The sequence below is a fragment of the Mobula birostris genome, chromosome 4 (assembly GCF_030028105.1).
Source record: "Mobula birostris isolate sMobBir1 chromosome 4, sMobBir1.hap1, whole genome shotgun sequence".
Classification (NCBI taxonomy): domain Eukaryota; kingdom Metazoa; phylum Chordata; class Chondrichthyes; order Myliobatiformes; family Myliobatidae; genus Mobula; species Mobula birostris.
The window spans coordinates 200,093,512-200,115,442 of NC_092373.1; the positions used below are offsets into that span (position 1 = coordinate 200,093,512).

The following is a 21,931-nucleotide window of genomic DNA, read 5'->3' on the forward strand; positions in this document are numbered from 1 at the left end:
ATATTGCATAATGATTGGACTTCATGTCCGAGTCGGCCGATGCACCGAATGTCTATTGGTCCGTAGGAGAGTCAATCGGAGTGAATGCGAGCCCTTGTCAGGATTGGATAACGGGCTTCAATTTTACACACCAGTGATTGGTGTAAATGGGCCGCTGCCTGGAGTAGTGATTGGCTAACGGCCCAGAGGCTAGAGGGCATTTTCCGATTGGCTGGAGCGAGCGGCGGTTGCGCATTGAGTGAGTGGAGGAGTTGCGATGGAGGAGCGCAGAGAGCGGTCGGGGGTTTCGCTCAACCCCAGCGTGCGGCTGTTCGGTAGGTAGGCGGCGGTGGGAGATCGGGCTCAGGGGCTAGTCTACTGCGGACAACGACAATGGCTGACCGGAAGGCCACAATTGCACCCCGGTCTTTCCCACCACAACCACTTTGACTTAGCCGATCCTTCCCACCACGACCGCCGGCCCTCCTTAAGGGAGTCCTTCCCCACCGCGAACACCCTCCCCCGAGCAAACGGGGGTCCTTCCCCACCGCGACCGTTCCACCCTCACTACTGGTCCTTCCCCAGACCCAGTGCTCATAGTTGGAATCACTTCTGGAACACAATAAATACCCCGTTGGATTAGAAATATAAAACAGCGCTGATGGTGGCTCTTTGGCCCCAACTGGTCAGAATAAGGGATTTAGAACTAATCTTGAGCCCAGCAAGTAGTTCGTAAAGATCATGAGGTCTCTGAATGTCTGATTGAGGTAAACACAAAATACTCTGCAGATGCTGGGGTCAAAGCAACACGCACAACTCGCTGGAGGAACTCAGCAGGTCGGGCAGCATCCGTGGGAGCAGACAGTCAACGTTTCGGGCCGAGACCCTTCGTCAGGACTGAAGAGGGAGGGGGCAGGGGCCCTGTAAAGAAGGTGGGGGAGGGTGGGAAGGAGAAGGCTGGTAGGTTCCAGGTGAAAAACCAGTAAAGGGAAAGATAAAGTGGTGGGGGAGGGGATAGGCAGGAAAGGTGAAGAAAGAATAGGGTAGTAGAAGGCAGAACTGTGAGGGAGGTGATAGGCAGCTGTGGGAGGGGGCAGAGTGAAACTGAGATGGGGAAAGGCAGGGGGAGGGAATTACCAGAAGTTGGGGCTGGAGACTACGCAGAGGTGTGCACTTGAGCCTAAACAATCTCTCTCCAACTTTATTTGATTCCTTCTATCCTGTAAATGGTTAAGTTGTATTGTGTTTTGACCTTCATTACTCGAGGGATTGAGTTCAAAGGCTGTGAGGTAATGTTGTAGTCACAGAACACTGAGGGATAGAGGCAGGGCCTTTGGCCCATCTAGTTCATGCTGAGCTATTTTGTCTAGTCCTATCGAACTACATCTGGAGCATATACCAACATACCCCTCTCATTCATGTACTTATCCATATTTCTCTTAAATGCTGAAATCAAACCCACATCCACCACTTCCACTGGCATCTCATTCCACACTCTCACCACCATCTGAATGAAGGACCTAGGCCCATCTTTTGAGTTTACCCCATGTGTAGCCCATTTTTGAAAATCCTTCCTCTCCCAGAGATGAGACCTTTGGAGCTTCTGTACGTCTGGGTTTTTATGGATGGGATTGCTAGCCCCGTGCCCAACCCTGCTTTCGCAATGGACTTGAGACCGTCCATGGTGGAGTTCTTTGCAGGCATTGCTGGTTATATTTATAGTGTTTATTTGGTTGTTCAGGTTGTGTCCTGGAGGGATCAAAGAAAGAATACAAGTTCAAGGTGCAAGATGATCCTATGGCACATCAACTTGTTCTGAAGACGGTGAGTGCAGTGCATAATTGGAAAGTACTTGTATTTTGGTAAATTTGTTTATTATTGTCACAAAGTGCAGTGGAAAAAACTTGTTTTGTGTACCGTTCATATTCATTCAGAGGCCACTTTATTAGGTACACCTGTTCCCTTCGTTAAGCAAATATCTAATCAGCCAATCACATGGCAGCAGCTCAGTGCACGAAAGCATGCAGGACTGCATGTTTCAGCATGGTCAAAGGTTTAGTTGTTTGGACCAAACATCAGAATGGCGAAGAAATGTGATCTCAGTAACTTTGACTGTGGAATAATTGTTGGTGCCAGGTGGGATGGTTTGAGTATCTCAGAGACTGCTGATCTCCTGGGATTTTCACGCACAACATTCTCTAAAGTTTACAGAGAATGGTGCGAAAACCAGAAAGACATACAGTGAGTGGCAGCTCACTGGGTGAAAATGCCTTGTTAATGAGAGAGGTCAGAGGAGAATGGCTAGACTGGTTCAAGCTGACAGGAAGGTGACAGTAACTCAAATAAACACGTTACAATGGTGCTGTGCAAAAGAGCACAACGCATTGAATCTTGAGGTGGACGTGCTACTGCAGCGGAAGACCACAAACTTAGTGAATCAGAAACACGAGGAATTCTGCAGATGCTGGAAATTCAAGCGACACACATAAAAGTTGCTGGTGAACGCAACAGGCCAGGCAGCATCTCTAGGAAGAGGTGCAGTCGACGTTTCAGGCCGAGACCCTTCGTCAGGACTATCAGAGTCAGGTTTATTATCACCGGCATGTGACATGAAATTTGTTAACTTAGCAGCAGCAGTTCAATGCAATACATAATCTAGCAGAGGGAAAAAATAAAATAAGAAATAATAATAAATAAACAAGTAAATCAATTACGTATATTGAATTGATTTTTCAAAAACTTGCAAAAACAGAAATGCTGTTTTTTTTTTAAAGGTGGGGTGGTGTCCAAAGATTCACTGTCCATTTAGGAATCAGATGTCAGAGGGGAAGTAGCTGTTCCTGAATTGCTGAGTGTGTGCCTTCAGGCTTCTGTACCTCCTACCTGATAGGAACAGTGAGAAAAGGGAATGCACTGGGTGCTGGAGGTCCTTAATAATGGACGCTGCCTTTCTGAGACACCGCTCCCTAAAAATGTCCTGGGTACTTTGTAGGCTAGTACCCAAGATGGAGCTGACTAGATTTACAACCTTCTGTTTCTTTCGGTCCTGTACAGTAGCCTCCCATACCAGATAGTGATGCAGCCTGTCAGAATGTTACCCATGGTACAGCTATAGAAGTTTTTGAGTTTATTCGTTGACGTGCCAAATCTCTTCAAACTCCTAATAAAGTATAGCCGCTGTCTTGCCTTCTCTATAACTACATCGATATGTTGGGAACGCAAACAATAGGAATTCTGCAGATGCTGGAAATTCAAGCAACACACATCAAAGTTGCTGGTGAACGCAGCAGGCCAGGCAGCATCTCTAGGAAGAGGTGCAGTCGACGTTTCAGGCCGAGACCCTTCGTCAGGACTAACTGAAGGAAGAGTGCCTTCAGTTAGTCCTGACGAAGGGTCTCGGCCTGAAACGTCGACTGCACCTCTTCCTAGAGATGCTGCCTGGCCTGCTGCGTTCACCAGCAACTTTGATGTGTGTTGCTCGATATGTTGGGACCAGGTTAGATACTAAGAGATCTTGACACTCCACTTCTGACCCCCCTGAGGATTGGTATGTGTTCCCATGTCTTGCCCTTCCTGAAGTGGCTACTTTATTAGCTACAGGAGGTATCTAATAAAGTGGTCACTGAGTGTAAATCAATTCATTACAACAGTGCATTGAGGTCATATCAGGAAAAACCAGGGCAGAATAAAGTATTACAGTTAGAGTGCAGGGCAGATAGACAGTATGGTACAAGGTCTCAATGAGGTAGACTGAGTCAAGAGCCAATTTATTGTACAGTCTTATAAACTTATGATACATGCTATCAGGATTTTGTATCTTCTTACTGATGGGACCCATGCAGACTCATTAACTGTCAGTCTTTCAATCCTCCCTTGTCAGTGAATGTAGTTCAAAGTCTCCATTTCATCCCCAGAAATGGGCAAAAGTTGTGGGATTTCAGTATGAATCTGCTATGGGTGCTTTCATTCTGCTGTAATTTGGCATAATGTTGGTCCAGTGAAAGTGTTGCTGAGACTGACCTGTTGCTCATTCTTCCTTTGCTCTTTGGGCCTCCAAAATGGTGCTTGTTTATCTGCATGCTTCACTGGGAAATGTTTTTAGAATCAGAATGAGGTTTAATATCACTAGTATCTGTCATGGAATTTGTTGTTTTGCCACAGCTGTACATTGCAATATACAGGTTTCCCCTGCCATCCGAAGGTAGAGCGTTCCTATGAAACAGTTCATAAGCCGGAATGTCATAAAGTGAAGAAACAATTACCATTTATTTATATGGGAAAAATTTGTGAGCATTTGCAGACCCAAAAAATAACCTACCAAATCATGCCAAATAACACACAAAATTTAAAATAACAGTAACATATAGTAAAAGCAGGAATTGTGTAATAAATACACAGCCTATATAAAGTAGAAATTCTTTTCTGTAATCATTGCATTGTCCATCGTAGTGAAAATCTCACACAAGCGCTCTTGGCAGAAACACTCTCTCCAGTAACCTATAAGCTATGAAGCTGCCAAATCATACCAAATAACACATAAAAATGCACAGCCTATATAAAGTAGAAATAATGTATATACAGTGTGGTATCACATACCGGAATCGGGAAGACAGCGAGCACACATGACGGTGTGTTAGGCTGAGTCGTCGGAGGTTGGGGTGGTGGGACACTGGGGTGTCATCTCATCGTCATCTGTTTCCATCAGGGCAGGCAGGTCATTATCTTCTATGTTAGCCTGCCTCGATGTCAAAGGTTGAGGTTCGTTGTCTGATGTGGAAGGCTTGAAAAACGACAGTATATTTGACTGCTTAACCTCGCGCATTTTTCTGTCATACAGTTCTTTGTAAGCACTCAAACCATCCTGCAAATATGCCCTAAACCTACGTACTCTTTCAAAATTAAAGTTGTACTTTTCTGCAATCATTGTTGTCAATTGCAGCGAAAATCTCATGCAGTTGCTTCACGTTCAGTTCCTGGATGACTTCACTTTCAGTCCGTTTGCTACTGCATTCGGTTTTGATTGTTATCCTTTCCTCTTCCAATTGCATCAGCTCTTCATCTATCAGTTCTTGGTTATGGGATGCCAAAACCTCTTCAACATCTTCGTCAACTTCCACAAGCCAAACTGACTTTGTCCTTACTTCCTTCACCACGATTGAAACGCTTAATTATGTCTAGTTTTACGCTAAGTGTAACACCCTTATGAGCTCTTTTGGGCTTTTCCAATACCTTAGAACTCATCTTGCTAACAGATGCTCAAAATAAATCGACATAGAGCACAGATGCAGATGCTCACAGGCACGTGTTCAAGCAATGCCGGCTAGAATGCAGTTCCGGGGAGGGGCTTGGCTGCTTGGGGCACGCGCTGCCTTTTTTCATAACAGTGAAAACACCTTCTGTTAGCAAAAACAGGTAACTAATGTAGGTCTTTCGTAACAGCGAGGTGTCATAAAGCAAATGTTCGAAAAGTGGGGGACACCTGTAAGATAATTTTAAAAAACTGCAAATTAGACCATAAGATATAAGGAACAGAATTGGGCCATTTGGCCTGTCAAGTCTGCTCTGCTATTCCATTATGAGTGATTTATTATCTATCTTAAGCCTGTTCTCCTGCCTTCTCTCCGTAACCTTTTGATGCCCTGATTAATCATGAACCTGTCAACCTCTGCCTTAAATAATATTCATGTATGCCTATGAAAACTTACTGTATGTTCCCAAACCAAAAGACATGGATGAATCAGGAGGTTCGTCATGTGTTGAGGGCTAGATCTGTAGCAATTAAGTCTGGTGACCCAGGTCTGTACAAGAAAGCCAGGTTTGACTTGTGAAGAACAACAGGAATTCTGCAGATGCTGGAAGTTCAAGCAACACACATCAAAGTTGCTGGTGAACGCAGCAGGCCAGGCAGCATCTCTAGGAAGAGGTGCAGTCGACGTTTCAGGCCGAGACCCTTCGTCAGGACTAACTGAAGGAAGAGTGAGTAAGGGATTTGAAAGTTGGAGGGGGAGGGGGAGGGGGAGATCCAAAATGATAGGGGAAGACAGGAGGGGGAGGGATAGAGCCAAGAGCTGGACAGGTGATAGGCAAAAGGGGATACGAGAGGATCATGGGACAGGAGGTCTGGGAAGAAAGACGGGGGGGGGGGAGGGGACCCAGAGGATGGGCAAGAGGTATATTCAGAGGGAGAAAAAGGAGAGTGAGAGAAAGAATGTGTGCATAAAAATAAGTAACAGATGGGGTACGAGGGGGAGGAGGGGCCTTAGCGGAAGTTAGAGAAGTCGATGTTCCTCCCCCCCCGCATTCGGCAGGGACCGCTCCCTACGCAACTCCCTTGTCCATTCGTCCCCCCCATCCCTCCCCACTGACCTCCCTCCTGGCACTTATCCGTGTAAGCGGAACAAGTGCTACACATGCCCTTACACTTCCTCCCTTACCACCATTCAGGGCCCCAAACAGTCCTTCCAGGTGAGGCAACACTTCACCTGTGAGTCGACTGGGGTGATATACTGCGTCCGGTACTCCCGATGTGGCCTTTTATATATTGGCGAGACCCGACGCAGACTGGGAGACCGCTTTGCTGAACATCTATGCTCTGTCCGCCAGAGAAAGCAGGATCTCCCAGTGGCCACACATTTTAATTCCACATCCCGTTCCCATTCTGACATGTCTATCCACAGCCTCCTCTACTGTAAAGATGAAGCCACACTCAGGTTGGAGGAACAACACCTTATATTCCGTCTGGGTAGCCTCCAACCTGATGGCATGAACATCGACTTCTCTAACTTCCGCTAAGGCCCCACCTCCCCCCGTACCCCATCTGTTACTTATTTTTATGCACACATTCTTTCTCTCACTCTCCTTTTTCTCCCTCTGTCCCTCTGAATATACCTCTTGCCCATCCTTTGGGTCCCCCCCCACTTGTCTTTCTTCCCGGACCTCCTGTCCCATGATCCTCTCGTATCCCCTTTTGCCTATCACCTGTCCAGCTATTGGCTCCATCCCTCCCCCTCCTGTCTTCTCCTATCATTTTGGATCTCCCCCTCCCCTTCCAACTTTCAAATCCCTTACTCTTCCTTCAGTTAGTCCTGACGAAGGGTCTCGGCCTGAAACGTCGACTGCACCTCTTCCTACAGATGCTGCCTGGCCTGCTGCGTTCACCAGCAACTTTGATGTGTTTGACTTGTGAAGGGTTATTTCAAGAGTGAAGAAAGAATTCTGAGCGAGGTTGGAGGCAACATCAGATGCTTGTCAACTCCGGCAGAGTTTGCAGGACATTACTTCCTACAAAGCAAAACCCAATAGCATGAATGGCAGTGATACTTCACTACCAGTTGAGCTCAACGCCTTCTATGCCCGCTTTGAAAGGGAGAGCATAACTACAGCTGTGCGGATCCCTGCTGTACCCAGTGACCCTGTGGTCTCTGTCTCAGAGGCTGATGTCAGGCTGTCTTTAAGGAGAATGAACCCTTGCAAGGCGGCAGGCCCTGAAGGGGTACCTGTTAAAGGCTCTGTAAACTTGTGCCAACCAACTGGCGGGAGTATGCAAGAACATTTTCAATCTCTCATCGCTACGGTTGGAAGTTCTCACCTGCTTCAAAAAGGCAACAATTATACCAATGCCTAAGAAGAGTAGTGTGAGCTGCCTTTATGACAATCGACCAGTAGCATTCATATTTATGGTGATGAAATGCTTTGAAGGGGTTGGTCAGAGCTAGAGTGAACTGCTCAGCAAGGACCTGGACCCATTGCAATTTGCTTATCACCACAATAGGTCTATGGCAGACACAATCTCAATGGCTCTTCAAATGGCCTTGGATCACGGACAATACAAACACCTAGGTCAGAATGATGTTCATTGACCATAGCTCAGAGTTTAACACCATCATTCCCACAGTCCTGATCGATAAGCTACAGAACTTGGGCCTCTGTAGCTCCCTCTGCAATTGGGTCTTTGACTTCCTAACCTGAAGACCACAATCTGTGCAGATTGGTGATAATATCTCACAACTGCAGTGATCAACACTGGCACACCTCGGATGTGTGCTTTGCCCACTTCTCTACTCCCTATCTATCCTTAACTGTAGCTAGATATAGCACAAATACCATCTATAAATTTGCTGATGATAAAACTATTGTTGGTCGAATCTCAGTTGGAGGTGAGAGGGCATGCAGGAGCTAGATGTATCAGCTAGTTGAGTGGTGTTGCAGCAACAACCTTGTACTCAATGTCAGCAAGACCAAAGAGCTGACTGTGGACTTCAGAAAGGGTAAGATGAGAGAACACACACATTCCTCGTAGAGGGATCGGAAGTGGCGAGAGTCAGCAATGTTAAGTTCCTGGGTGTCAATATCTGTGAAGGGCTAACCTGGACCCAACATATCAATACAGCTACAAATTTCATTAGGAGCTTGAAAAGATTTGGTTTGTCACTTAAAACACTAAAACTTCTATAGATCTTCCGTAAAGAGCATTCTGACAGGCTTCATCACTGTCTGGTATGGGGGAGCTACTCTATAGGATCGAAAGAAGCTACAGAAAATTGTAAGAATAGTCAGCTCCATCTTGGGTCCAAGGCAACTTCACGGAGCAGCTCCACAAAAGACTACATCCATTATTAAGGACCCCCATCACCAAGGACATGCCCTCTTCTCATTGTTACCATGAGGAAGGAGGTAGAGAAGCATGAAGGCACATACTCAGCAACTCAGAAACAGCTTCTTCCCTTCTGCCATCTGATTCCTAAAAGGACATTGAACCCATGAACACTACTCACCGTTTTTATATAATATACATTACATCTATTTTTACACTATTTTAATCTGAAATGTCCGCCAGAGAAAGCAGGATCTCCCAGTGGCCACACATTTTAATTCCACGTCCCATTCCCATTCTGATATGTCTATCCACGGCCTCCTCTACTGTAAAGATGAAGCCACACTCAGGTTGGAAGAACAACACCTTATATTCCGTCTGGGTAGCCTCCAACCTGATGGCATGAACATCGACTTCTCTAACTTCTGCTAATGCCCCAACTCCCCCTCGTACCCCATTCGTTATTTAGTTATATACACACATTCTTTTTCTCTCTCTCCTTTTTCTCCCTGCCCCTCTGACTATACCCCTTGCCCATCTTCTGGGTTTTTTTTTCCCCTCCCTCCTTTCCTTCTCCCTGGGCCTCCTGTCCCATGATCCTCTCATATCCCTTTTGCCAATCATCTGTCCAGCTCTTAGCTCCATCCCTCCCCCTCCTGTCTTCTCCTATCATTTTGGATCTCCCCCTCCCCCTCCCACTTTCAAATCTCTTACTAGCTCTTCCTTCAGTTAGTCCTGACGAAGGGTCTCTGCCCGAAACGTCGACTGTACCTCTTCCTAGAGATGCTGCCTGGCCTGCTGCGTTCACCAGCAACTTTGATGTGTGTTGGTATGTACTTGTGGCGTGGATGAAATCACTGGAGAGACAGTGTTACTGGTAGATACAACACAGCTTCTTTATTCAACACAACAAGGTACAGCAGGCATCATATGGACGGAGATGCTTTCATTGGAAAGGTCTGCTAGTCCAATGTGGGCTCGATATTTATATGCTAAACACAAAGGGTAATTCTTATTTACAAAGTTATAGACAATGCTTTCTTTTGAAGCTACATACAAAACATCACACCTTCTGACTTCATCCTTTCCTCCAGACGCCTGCTTGTCTGGGTTGGTATTCACAGCCTTTAGGAGTGTAAGTTAAATCCACAATACACGTAGAGGTGCCCCCTGCTTTTTGAACGTTTGCTTTATGAAACCTCACTGTTACAAAAGACCTACATTAGTACCCTGTTTCCGCTAACAGAAGGTGTTTTCACTGTTACAAAAAAAAGCAGCGCGCGGGGAAAATCAGCGTGTGATAAGAGGCAGCGCGCGCCCCAAGCAGCCGCTCTCCCCCAGATTTGGAATGGTATTCTCGCTGGCATTGCTTTCCTGTGAGCAGCCGTTTGCAAGATGAGTTCTATGGTATCGGAAGAGCCTAAAAGAGCTTGTAAGGGTGTTATACTTAGCATAAAACTAGACATAATGAAGCGTTTCGATCCTGGTGAATGAAGCAAGGACAAAGTGAGTTTGGCTTGTGGAAGCTGACGAAGATGATGTTGAAGAGGTTTTGGCATCCCATGACCAAGATCTGATAGATGAAGAGCTGATGTAATTGGAAGAAAAAAGGATAACAATCGAAACCGAATGCAGTAGCGAACTGAACGTGAAGCAACTGCGATGAGATTTTCGCTGCAATGATAAAGTACGACTTTAATTTTGAAAGGGTACATGGGTTTAGGGGATATTTGCAAGATGGTTTGAGTCCTTACAAAGAACTGTGTGATAGAAAAATGCGCGAGGCTCAGCAGTCAAGCAAGCCTTCCACATCAGCCACAGCAGACGACGAACCTCGACCTTCGACATCGGGGTGGGCAGAGATAGAAGATGACCTACCTGCCCTAATGGAAACAGACGATGACGAGATGACACCCCAGTGTCCCACCACCCCAACCCCCAGGCCACGGACAGATACCGATCCGCAGAGAATGCAGCAGTAGCCGGGAGGCACACAGCACATCTTTAAGAAAAAAGCTGAAATAAGCATGCTAATTAATTAGGTGCTGCCGGACACGTAATTGTCGGGTGGCACCTAGTTAATTAGCATGTTTGTTTTGGCTTTTTTCTTAAAGATGTGCTGTGTGCCTCCCAGCTACCACTGTACCCCTGCATGCTTCGCGGATTGGTATCGGTTGGTGGCCTGGAGGGTGGGGGCCACTGCACCACCCCAACCTGCGAAGACTCAGTCTAACACACCATCATCAGTGTATCTCAAAGTAGAGATAAGCACAGTAACTGGACCTTCCACCACAATAAGCCAAATTACACTCGCGTGATCAATTAACTTATTAACCTGTACGTCTTTAAAGGTGGGAAGTATGAAGGACTGGAGGAAACCCATGTGGTCATGGGAAGAACATACAAACTCCTTATAGCAGGGTTTCCCAACGTTGGAACCACAGACCCCCCTCGGTTAATAGTAGGGCTCATCATCATCATCAGGTGCCATGCCCAGTTTGAGCTTTGACTGCCATGGCCCACACACTCCTGTTTCGGGTCAAGTGGGTCAATTCATTGGCATTCATTTCCGATTCTCTAGCTGCTGTCTCGATCATCATTTGTCTTTGTCTTCCTCTTGCTTTCTTCCCTTCAATCTTTCCCATAATTACTGTGCATTCCAACTCCTCTCTCCTAATCACGTCCAATGAAGTTATGTTGCCTTTTCATGATCTCATACATTATTTCTCTTTTTGTGTTTGCTCTGTTTATGACACCTTCGTTAGATATTCATTTCGTCCATGATATTCTTTGCATCCTCCTCAAAAACCACATCTCTGCTGCTACAGTTCATTTCGTCATGTTACTAGATATTGTCCAACATTCTGAGCCATATAACATAACTGGATAAACATAACATTTCAGTGCTCTGAGGCGAGTTGTCATGCCTAGTTCAGTATTGGTCAGTATACTCTTCATTCTCGTAAAGGTGTCTTTTGCCATCCCTATTCTTTTGATGTCCAAGTCACACCTGCCATCCGATATCATCCAGCTTCCTAAGTAGCAAAAGTTCTGTACTTGTTTTATGTCTTCCCCATTTATTCTCAGCTTGCAGATAGGATTCTCCTTTTTGGATATCATCATACATTCTGTCTTTTTGCAATTGATAGATAGACCCATTTTTGCACTTTCTTCAACAATTATATCAATTAAGTTTTCTAGTTCTTCCTCTGTACTTGCAATTAACACAATGTCATCCGCATATCTGAACTTATTGATGTTTTCACCACCAACTTCGATTCCCAAGATAAGATGTCTCGTATTTTTTGTAATATTGTTTCACTGTACACATTAAATAAATCAGGGGAGAAAACACGCCTTTGTCTAACGCCTCTCTTGATTTTCGTAAACTGACTCATTTCTCCATCTATTCTTATAGTGGCAGTTTGTTCCCAGTACAGATTTCTGATTAGGCGGAGCTCTTTCGAATCTAGATCTAGAGTTTTCTGTAATATTTCAAATAACTTATTGTGCTTCGCTTTATCAAATGCTTTTGTGTAGTCGATTAAACAAACAAATCTTTTTGCACTTGAATATCTCGTTCTGATAGTATCCTTAACATCAATATTGCATTTCTTGTACCTTTGTCTTTCAAAAAACCACATTGTTCTTAGTCTATTTCAGCTTGTATTTTACTGTTTGCTCTTGTCATCAAAATTCTTAGAAGTATCTTGGTGACATGACTCATTAAACTTCACATTCTGTTGCTCCAGCTTTCTTAGAAAGAGTGATGAATACTGATTTTTTTCATCTCTTTTAGTATTATTCCAGTCTCATAAATGTCATTGATTAAATCAGTAAATTTTTCAATTCCATAATCTTCAAGGGCAATAATTTGTTCTATTACTAATTCATCAGGACCTGTTGCCTTTCCTTTCTTCATCTTATTTATTGCATTATGAACTTCAGATTTTAAAATACTTGGACCTTCAGTGTTTTTCTTAATTTCTGGTTTTTCGCCTCGATCGTCTTCAAACAATTCCTGAATATACTCAGTCCATCTGTGCATAATCTCATCTTTTTTTCACGATAATGGTACCGTCCTTTACTTTCAGACATCCACCTGAAGAACAGGAGCTTTTTACCAGTGATATTCTTGATTTACCTTTTTGGATCAGTAATAGGGATCCTTTCTATTTGCCCTCATTCCTGGTTTAACTATTCTTCTTTGGCTTTTTGATATAAGCTTTTAACTTTTTTATCCGAGGACTTATATTTTATAGGATTTGCTTTCTTCCGTCTCCTTTCTTCCATTAGATTTTTGATTTCATCTGTCATCCATTTATTCTTTGTGCTTTTTTTCCTTTTTTAGGAATCACTGACTTTGCTGATTCTACCAAGGCCTCCTTTAGAGAGTTAAATTTCATTTCTACATGATCGCTATCATCTTCAACAGATTCTATTTCTAGACTTTGAAATCTATTCCTTACCTCAATTGTAAGTTTTTGTCTTAAGTTTTCTTTAATTGCAAGTAGTCAAGGGATTGTTCAGGTTTTTGCTTCTTTAGTTTTTAAAGTTTTACTTTTACATGACGTACTGCTGGGTTTGGTCACTATTACAGTCTGCACCTGGATATGTTATGCATTGAGTCACTGAGTTTCTAAATCTTTGGTTTATAGTAATAACACGAGAAATCAAATTGATTTTATCACCTAGACTTTTCTAGGTCCACAAGTGGATGGTTTTTAAAGTAGGTATTCATAATGACCTGATTATTCATCTTGCACCATTCTACCCATTTCTCAGCTCTTTCATTTCTTTCCCCTAGTCCAAATTTTCCTATGGTATTTCAATCAGCACCTTGTCCTACTTTAGCATTTAGATCTCCCATGACAATAACAGTATCTTGAGATTTGCATCCATTCTTTGCTTGTTCAAGCTCTACATAGATCTATATCTTCATTTGTTCCATCTGTTTTTGGTGCATATACCTGTATAATTGCTAAATCAAATGGTTGTCCTCTGAATCTAACAAGGAGCATTCTTTCTGATATTGCCCAATGTCCTAAGACACTTTTGCCATGTTTTCATCCACAAGAATTCCTACTCCATTAGTATGGGATGTTCCCCAAGAATAAACTAGTGTTTTATTTCTAATCTGACATGTTCCAGCACCTATCCAATGAACTTTGCTAATTCCCAGGATGTTAATCTTTCCATTTCATTTATCACATTGTCCAATCTTCCTGCTTGATATTGAGTCCTTACATTCCAAGTGGCAATAATTTTCTTTTGTGTTACTTTAATTTTGTGAGCAGTAGCTTGATGACGGTCGGGGATCCCCTGCTGCCCAGAATCAACCCTACCGAGCAAAACACCTTCAGAGTTGTCTTGGAAGATCCTCTTGATGCTGTTGTTGTGTGATACATTTTGTGAGTTTGACCATGGTTTTCTTAGCAAATTGCAACAGTGGTTTGCTATTGCTTACCGTTGGGTGAACCAAAGAAATTGCCATTTCTCTTCCTAAATGTTCATCCACCTATACTATAGCCATTGACATTTGAGGTCCTAGCTCATCTGCCTTCTCCGTCATAAGTTCAGTTACTGAACCTGCTGGATCTGCCGTTGGCCTTCACTCGTTTCCTGAGCAGGAATCCTTGCAGGTGCTACCGTTCCGGGTCAGAGTGGCCCTGGGAGCAATGAATGACTAAGGGGTAGCACCACTTTCCCCAAAGCTCTGCAAGTCCCCAGTCAGAGCCTCATCACCGGTTGCAGTTTAGAGTCATACCCAGGACTGAAATTTGGAACCTATCCTCGCCTCTGCCTGTTGAGCCAAAGCTGTCCCACTCTGCTTCTTCTCACTCCACTGCCCGCTGTATATGGTGGGTTTTTTTAAAAAACTTTGGTGCTCTACATCACAAGCCTGCGCAGTCTAGCCTCTTTTCCCCGAGCAGTGGAGGGAAAAAAAACTTCTCTCCGAGATTCCTTACTCCTTCACTCTTGGCCGCTTGCTCCGATTTATCATAGGGGTAGGGGTACGTGGCATTAAAAAAAAGTTTGAGAGCCCCTGTGCCATGGACAGCAGCGGAACTGAACTTGGATTGCTGACACTGTAACAATGTTATGCTAACCACTACACTACTATACTGGGGAAGCTGATATTGAACAGTTTCAATATGATTTAAATTTGAAATTCGAAAAAGAGCCAGAGAAGTGTGTCGGTTGGTATTTGGAGCTTGCATTGTGCTGAAGAACCAATTCTGATACTGCTGTTCTGTTGCATTGTAGCTACTCCCACAGCTAAAGCTGAAAAAGTCGGTTTAACAACTCTTAACTTTCTAATCCTGAGCGTCATTAGATTCTTGATTAGTCAGGGCATGAAGGGATATTGGGAGAAGCCAGGATATTGGTGCTGAGAGGAAAATTGGATCAACCATAATGGATTGGTGGAGCAGACTCAATGGGCCAAATAGCCTAATTCTACTCCTGTACCTTATGATCTTGTAATCATTACACTGAAAATGGTAGGAAGTCACCTTTTGGTCTGTCTTGCTGTAATGTTAGTATCAGAGAGCATACCATTGAAGACCATGGGACTTACTGGAGCCATCAGAGTGAGCAGGTGCAACAGGCCCAGGAAGCAGTACAGTAATATTAGCATGGCAAGAGAATAGAAGGAAGTGAAGTCCTTCGTTGCTATAATATTTCTTTTAAAGCAGGGGTTCCCAAGCTGGAGTCCACGGATGCCTTGGTTAATGGTAGGGGTCCATGGCATAAAGCTTGGGAACCCCTGTTTTAACGGATCACCAAGGTATAAAGGTTGAGGAGAAAGGATGTTGCTTTCCTTATCCAAGGAATATTTTGTTGAGCAAATACAGTTGTTGAGGTGAAAACACTGGATGTATTTGACAGTGGATTAGCACACAATGGAAGGATCGGCAGATCTTGGTAGTTCGGTGCAGTAAATAAGAAAATAATGGCAGAATTGATGGTGCAATGCAGAACCATGATACCATCCTATGATATCACTGGTATTCATCGAAAGAGGGACATCACGAGAGGGCAGAGGTCTACCCGCCTGCCACAGCAAACCACACAGCAATAGGCTGCTCACAGACCCCTCTGGCAGTGATCAAAAGGAAAGCAGATGGCACTGAACTCTTGCTTGCCTTCGGCATTCACCGCAATGTCTCACTCCAACTTGATGCTTTAATCAGCGATTAATGAGTGCTTTAACTGCTGAAATGGACTTAATTACAATAAATATATATGAATAAATTTAGTTTTTATTTTTACATATTGCAATGCACTTCCATTCAGCACATCGAGTCTGTTCTGCTATTCCATCATCATTGATTTATTAACCCTCTCAACCCCATTCTCCTGCTTCCTCTCTGTAACCTTTGACATACTTACTAATCAAGGACCTATCGACCTCCACTTTAAATATACCCAATGACTTGTCCTCCACAGCCATCTGAGGCAATTATCTTCATGGATTTACCAACCATTGGATAAGAACATCCCCCTCATCTCTCTTCTGAAAAGGAGTCCTTGTACTCTGATGCTGTGTCCTCTGGTCCTGGACTCCCCCACTATAGGAAACACCTTCTCCATGTTCATTCTACAGAGGCCGTTCAATAGTCGATTGGTTTCAATGGTTCAAGCTTTGAACCCAAAACTCAATGCTCTGCAGATCTGTGTATCCAACTGCACATGATGGAAGAGAAAGCATTCTTAAGAAATAAGTGGGCTTTTAGGCCGGCTGGTGGCACAATGGCATTAGCACTGGACCCCGGAGCGAAGGCTCCCAAGTTCGAATCCAAGTCGGGCAACCCCCCTCTCCCCGAGCATGCCGGGTTGAGCGTCAAGCTAGCCTCTCAGCCTTGGGGTCGAGTCAGGAACGTTCATATCATGACCCGGTTAATCCGAGACCAATCCTGACACCACGCGCCAGACAAGAATGGCTGACTGCTGCGACATGCTTTAATAAAAACAAAAGTGGGCTTTGATTGTGCTGGCTAATGGTTTTGGAGAAAATGTTTGCTCTTGAATCTTTCAGCTTCACTCAAGTCTAGATGATGCATGAACTTGAGTATTGAAGTGTTGTGCTCAGAAGATTGGTGTCTTGAGGATAGAACATTACAGTTCAGTACAGGCCTTTCACAGAACTAAGAACATAGAACAGTACAGCACAGTAACAGGCCCTTCTGCCTGCAATGTTCTGCCAAGCCAACTAGAGAGTAAATCAACCCCTGCAACCAAAAAATGAATTCCTCCTACCGACTCCATGTCCATATCCCTCCATCTTCCTCACATTCATGTGCCTATCTAAGTTTCTCATACCAGGCAGCACATTCTGGGCATCTGTGACTCTGAGTAAAACAGCTTACTCCTCTCGTACCCTTTGAACTTGACCCTCTGGCCTTCAAAGACATTTCTATCCTGGGGGAAAAACGATACTCCCTGTCTACTCTGTCTATGTCTCTCATATTCTTATAAACCTCTATTCAATCTCCCCTCCGCTTCCGCCTCTCCAAAGAAAGCAACCCAAGTTTGTCCAGCCTCTCATGATAGCACATGTCCTCTAAACCAGGCAGCATCCTCTCCAAAGCCTTAACATCCTTTCTCTAGTGGGGCGACCAGAACTTTATGCAGTAGAATCAAGTTTATTATCACAGGCAGATGTCGTGAAATTTGTTAACTTAGCAGCAGTTCAATACAATGCATGAAAGGAGAAGAAAATAATCATTACAATACACATATAATGAATAGGTTAAAAGTCATGCAAAAACAGAAATAATACGTACTTAAAAAAGTGAAGTAGTGTTCTCAGGATCAATGTGCATTTGGGAATCGGATGGCAGAGGGGAAGAAGCTGTTGCTGAGTGTGTGCCTTCAGGCTTCTGTATCTCCTACCTGATGGTAACAGTGAGAAAAGGGCATGCCCTGGCTGGGTGCTGGAAGTCCTTAATAATGGACGCTACTTTTCTGAGACACCGCTCATTGAAGATGTCCTGGGTACTTTGTATGCTAGTACCCAAGATGGAGCCAACTAAATTTACGACCCTCTTCACCTTTTGGTAGCAGTAGCTGCTGCATACCAGTGATGTAGCCTGTCAGAATGCTCTCCACGCTACATCTATAGATGTATAGATGGGCCCTTTTGGCCCCTGATGTTTTGCTAACCTTTTAACCTACTCTAATATGCCCCTCACTCTCACATAGCCCTTCATTTTTTTCTATTATCCATGTGCCTATCTGAGAGTCTCTTGAATGTCCCTAATGTATGTGCCTCTATTACAGGGGTTGGTAACCTTTTTGCCTCTGTGGGCCAGATCGCGTATTAATGAGCGGACGGTGGGCCAGATAAATGCCATAAAAAAAAAATTTGAAATATGGGAATTATCTATTTAAATACATCTAGTTACGTTTTGCCTCAAATTAATGGATTACGCTTGCTAGAAATTCATTTGTGCTTAAGGTTGCCTATCCCTGCTCTATCAGCACCACTGGTAGGTCTAAATGATAACGTGCTTTCACTGTACATTTTTTTGAGATACAGCGTGGAATAGGCCCTTCAAACCACGCAGCCCAGTAATCCCCTGATTTAATCCCAGCCTAATCATGGGACAGATTACAATGACCAATTAACCTGCCGACCAGTACGTCTTTGGACTGTGGGAGGAAACCGGAGCCCCTGGAGCAAACCCATGTAGTCACGGGGAGAACCTGCAAACTCCTGATGGGCAGCAGTGTAATTGAACCCAGGGTGACTCTGCTATAAAGCGTTGTGCTAACCACCATGCTGCAGGGCCACCCTAGGTTGAACATTTATGTATAAGCATGTCTTTGCTGAAGACACACAGTTGACTGAAAAGGCTTAATTTGTTTATTTTGACAGCATTGTTTAGTGTGTGAAGGTAATAGCGCAATGTTGTGGGGTCAAGGTATTTGAGATTTTTATCTGGCTACCAGATTTGATCCTGGTCAGACAACATTGAAGAATGAAGCATGTAGAATAATTCTCAATTTTGTGGAGCACTACAGCACAGAACAGACCCTCTGGCCCATCTAATCCATGCTGAACTAGTCTTAACAACCTGCACCCAGACCATAGCCCTCCATACCTCTCCCATCCGTGTAATTTTTCCAATAAATATTCATGCAAAATAACCATAGTATTTTTGGATACTTTGTTTTAATATTCAGTGTGTTGTTTAATAGTCATTAATTCTTAATTGTTATGGGATCTTTCTCTTTGTGCCGTGTAACAGGTAAATAGTATTGAGATGAGACTGGAATTGCCAAAGCATAGAAGGCTTGGCAAAAGCTTCCAAATTAGACTATGTAGACTGCCAAGAGAACTGGCTAGTGGCGTAGAGGCATCAGTGCTGGACTTCGGTATGAAAGGTCCGAGTTCAAATCCAGCTGGCTCCCCTGCACGCTTTCCATCCGTCCTGGGTTACGAGCTGGTGATCGCTTTGGAAACTCGCCCGGCAGAAGGCAATGGCAAACCACTACTGTAACATTCCGTATACGCGGTTCCCCACTACGTCAGAGAGGCGTGGAGGGAAATCGTCCGCTAACCGGAGAAACTCCGGATGCGATGTACCTTTCCTTTTAGATTGCCAAGAACATGGTGAGACAAGGGGCTTAACTCTCTGCTCTATGACTCTCTACACGAGCTGCATGTGAGCAAGGCTTGTCCCACAGGCAGCTAGTCCATAAGTTCACGACTCAAAAACTTCAAGGGATATGGAGAGGTCATGGGTAAAAGGGAAACATAAGGGGGATCTTCTTCACTCAGAGGGTGTGTGAGCGTGGAACGAGCTGCCAGTGGAAATGGATGCACATATGATTTCAACATTTGGGAAATTTGGATGAGTACATGGACAGGAAGGGTATGGAGGGGTATGTTGCAGGTCGACATGACTAAGCAGAATAATAGTTCGACATGGACTAGATGAGCCAAAGGGCCTGTTTCTGTGCTGTAGCCTCCAAACTGGTGGCATGAACATTGATTTCTACCCCCCCCCCACCCTTTCCCATCCCCATTTCCCCCTCTCACCTTGTCTACCCATCACCTCCCTCTGGTTCTCTCCCCCCCAGCCCCTCTCCATTTCTTCCACGGCCTTCTGTCTCTTTCGCCAATCAACTTGCCCGCTCTTTACTTCATCCCTCCCCCTCCAGGTTTCACCTTTCACCTGGTGTTTCTCTCTCTCCTCCCCCACCTTTAAAATCTACTCTTAAGCTTTTTATTCTCCAGTCCTGCCGACGGGTTTCGGCCCGAAACATCAACTGTGCTTTTTTTCCATAGATGCTACCTGGCCTGCTGAGTTCCTCCAGCATTGTGTGTGATCATTTTCTAAATTTATTCACCGTGGAACATCATTTGGGTGCTCTTCTTGCGGTTACTATCGGGCAGGGAGTACAGAAGCCTGAAGTCCCACTGCACCAGGTTCAAGAACAGCTACTTCCCTTCAGTCATTCAGTTCTTGAGCCAAATGGCACCACCCTGATCAGTACAGTTCAGCAACACTTTTAACTTGTTTTCTCTTAATGTTGTAACTTACTGATGCCACCAGATGGCATCTCAGACAGCAGATCGGCCTCCAAACATGCGGAGGTTTAGTCTGCTTGATTTTGTGACTGGAGCATTTCTTGCCCCTTTAGTGTGAAGCTCAAGGAATATTCAGGGTAAAGTAAATTTATTATCAAAATACATATATGTCACCATATACAACACAGAGCAACAGACACAAAATGTTGGAGGAACTTGGCAGGCCAGGCTCCCACCTTCCCCCACCTTCTTGCTTTGACTTTTCATCATCTTTTCCTGTCCTGATGAAGGGTCTCAGCCCGAAAAATCAGCTGTTCACTCTTTTCCCTAGATGCTGCCTAGCCTGCTGAGTTCCTCCAGCACTTTGTTTGTGTGTGTGTGTTACTTGGATTTCCAGCATCTGCAGATTTTCTTGTATGTGTACAATCCCGATTTCTTGTGGACCTACTCATTAAATCCATACTAGAATAATAAACATAACAGAACCAATGAACGGTCATTCAAGTTGGGTGCTCAACTAGAGTGCAGAAGATAACCAAGAGTGCAAATACAAAAAAGGATTTAATAATAACAATAAATAAGCAATAAATATTGAGAACATAAGATAAAGAGATCTTGAAAGTGAGTCCATAGGTTGTGGGAACATTTCAAAGATGGGTCGAGTGAAGTTATCCCCTCTGGTTCAAGAGAGGAAGTAGCTGTTTCTGAACCTGGTGGTGTGGTTCCTGAGGTTCCTGTACCACCTTCCTGATGGCAGCAGTGAGAACAGATCATGGCCTGGGTGGTAATGGTCCCTGATGATGGATGAATTTGATTTGGCAAATACTTTCAAATTGCTTTTGGAAGCTTTGTTACTCTTATTTCATCTTGACAGGTGTGTGTGGGGCCTAACACAAAGGACGAGCTGCATGTTATTGAACTGGAAGCCATGAGTGCAAATGGGAAATTGATCAAAATGCCCTTGACTTCTCTGAAGCCGTCCGTTCTAACTACTGTAAGTGGCCTTCTGATGTATGTATATAAATGTATATACTTATGTTTGTGAATGTGTGTAAGATCAGATTTTAATATATATACATAAGACAATAAGACACAGGAGCAGAATCAGGCCATTTGGCCCATTGAATCTCAGTATATGATTTGATATGTTTAAGGTTGATGGAAAGTTAGTGTTAGGGTCTGCTCAGGTGAGAAAAGGCTATGTAGAAGTAAACAGTGTTAGATTTGCTCCTCGCTGTTGCCCGAGTCAGTTCAGAGGTTTGGGTTCGTTTCCTACCTCTGCCATTATGCAAACTGATAGCTCAGTGCTTTCACTTTTACACAACCTACAGGGGCTTAGAATGTGCTGCCAGGAGTGGGAGTGGTAGTGGAAGCTGATATGACAGAACATTCAGAAGGGTGCAGGGAATGGATGGATCTGGACCATGTGCAGAGGAAGAGATTAGTTTAATTTGGCTTCATGCTCGGCACAGGCTTTGTAGGCTGAATGGCCTGTTCCTGTGCTGTTCTGGGTTATAGAATGCTGTGTGGTTGTGGCTGCTTGCTTTCTGGGCAATTAATTGTTCAGGTGTTTGCAAAAGATCCTCTTCAAAGTTGCTGTACACATTGACTGTGGTCAGGAAGGCGTATGGTGTGTTGGCATTTATTAATCGGAGGGCTGAGTTCAAGAACCGTGAGGTAATAGAGCAGTTCTATAAAATCCTGGAATGTTGTGTTCAGTGCTGAGTGCCTCATTATAGGCAGCATGTGGAATTTTTAGAGAGATGCAGAGATTTACCAGGATGCTGCCTAGAGTGGAGAGCGCATCTAATGAAGGT

The 21,931-nt window shown here is 44.2% G+C and overlaps 1 protein-coding gene across 1 annotated transcript in view; it reads left to right on the forward strand.

Annotated features, from left to right (window-relative positions):
• The first annotated feature begins 226 nt into the window (after window positions 1-226).
• npm1b (nucleophosmin 1b) overlaps window positions 227-21,931 on the forward strand; it is a 114,330-nt gene continuing 92,625 nt past the window's right edge. Inside the window, exons 1-3 of the mRNA XM_072256760.1 lie at window positions 227-314; window positions 1,721-1,803; window positions 20,989-21,108. Coding sequence (XP_072112861.1) covers window positions 257-314; window positions 1,721-1,803; window positions 20,989-21,108 — 261 coding nt within the window. The 5' untranslated portion in view covers window positions 227-256. The remainder of the gene's footprint in view (window positions 315-1,720; window positions 1,804-20,988; window positions 21,109-21,931) is intronic.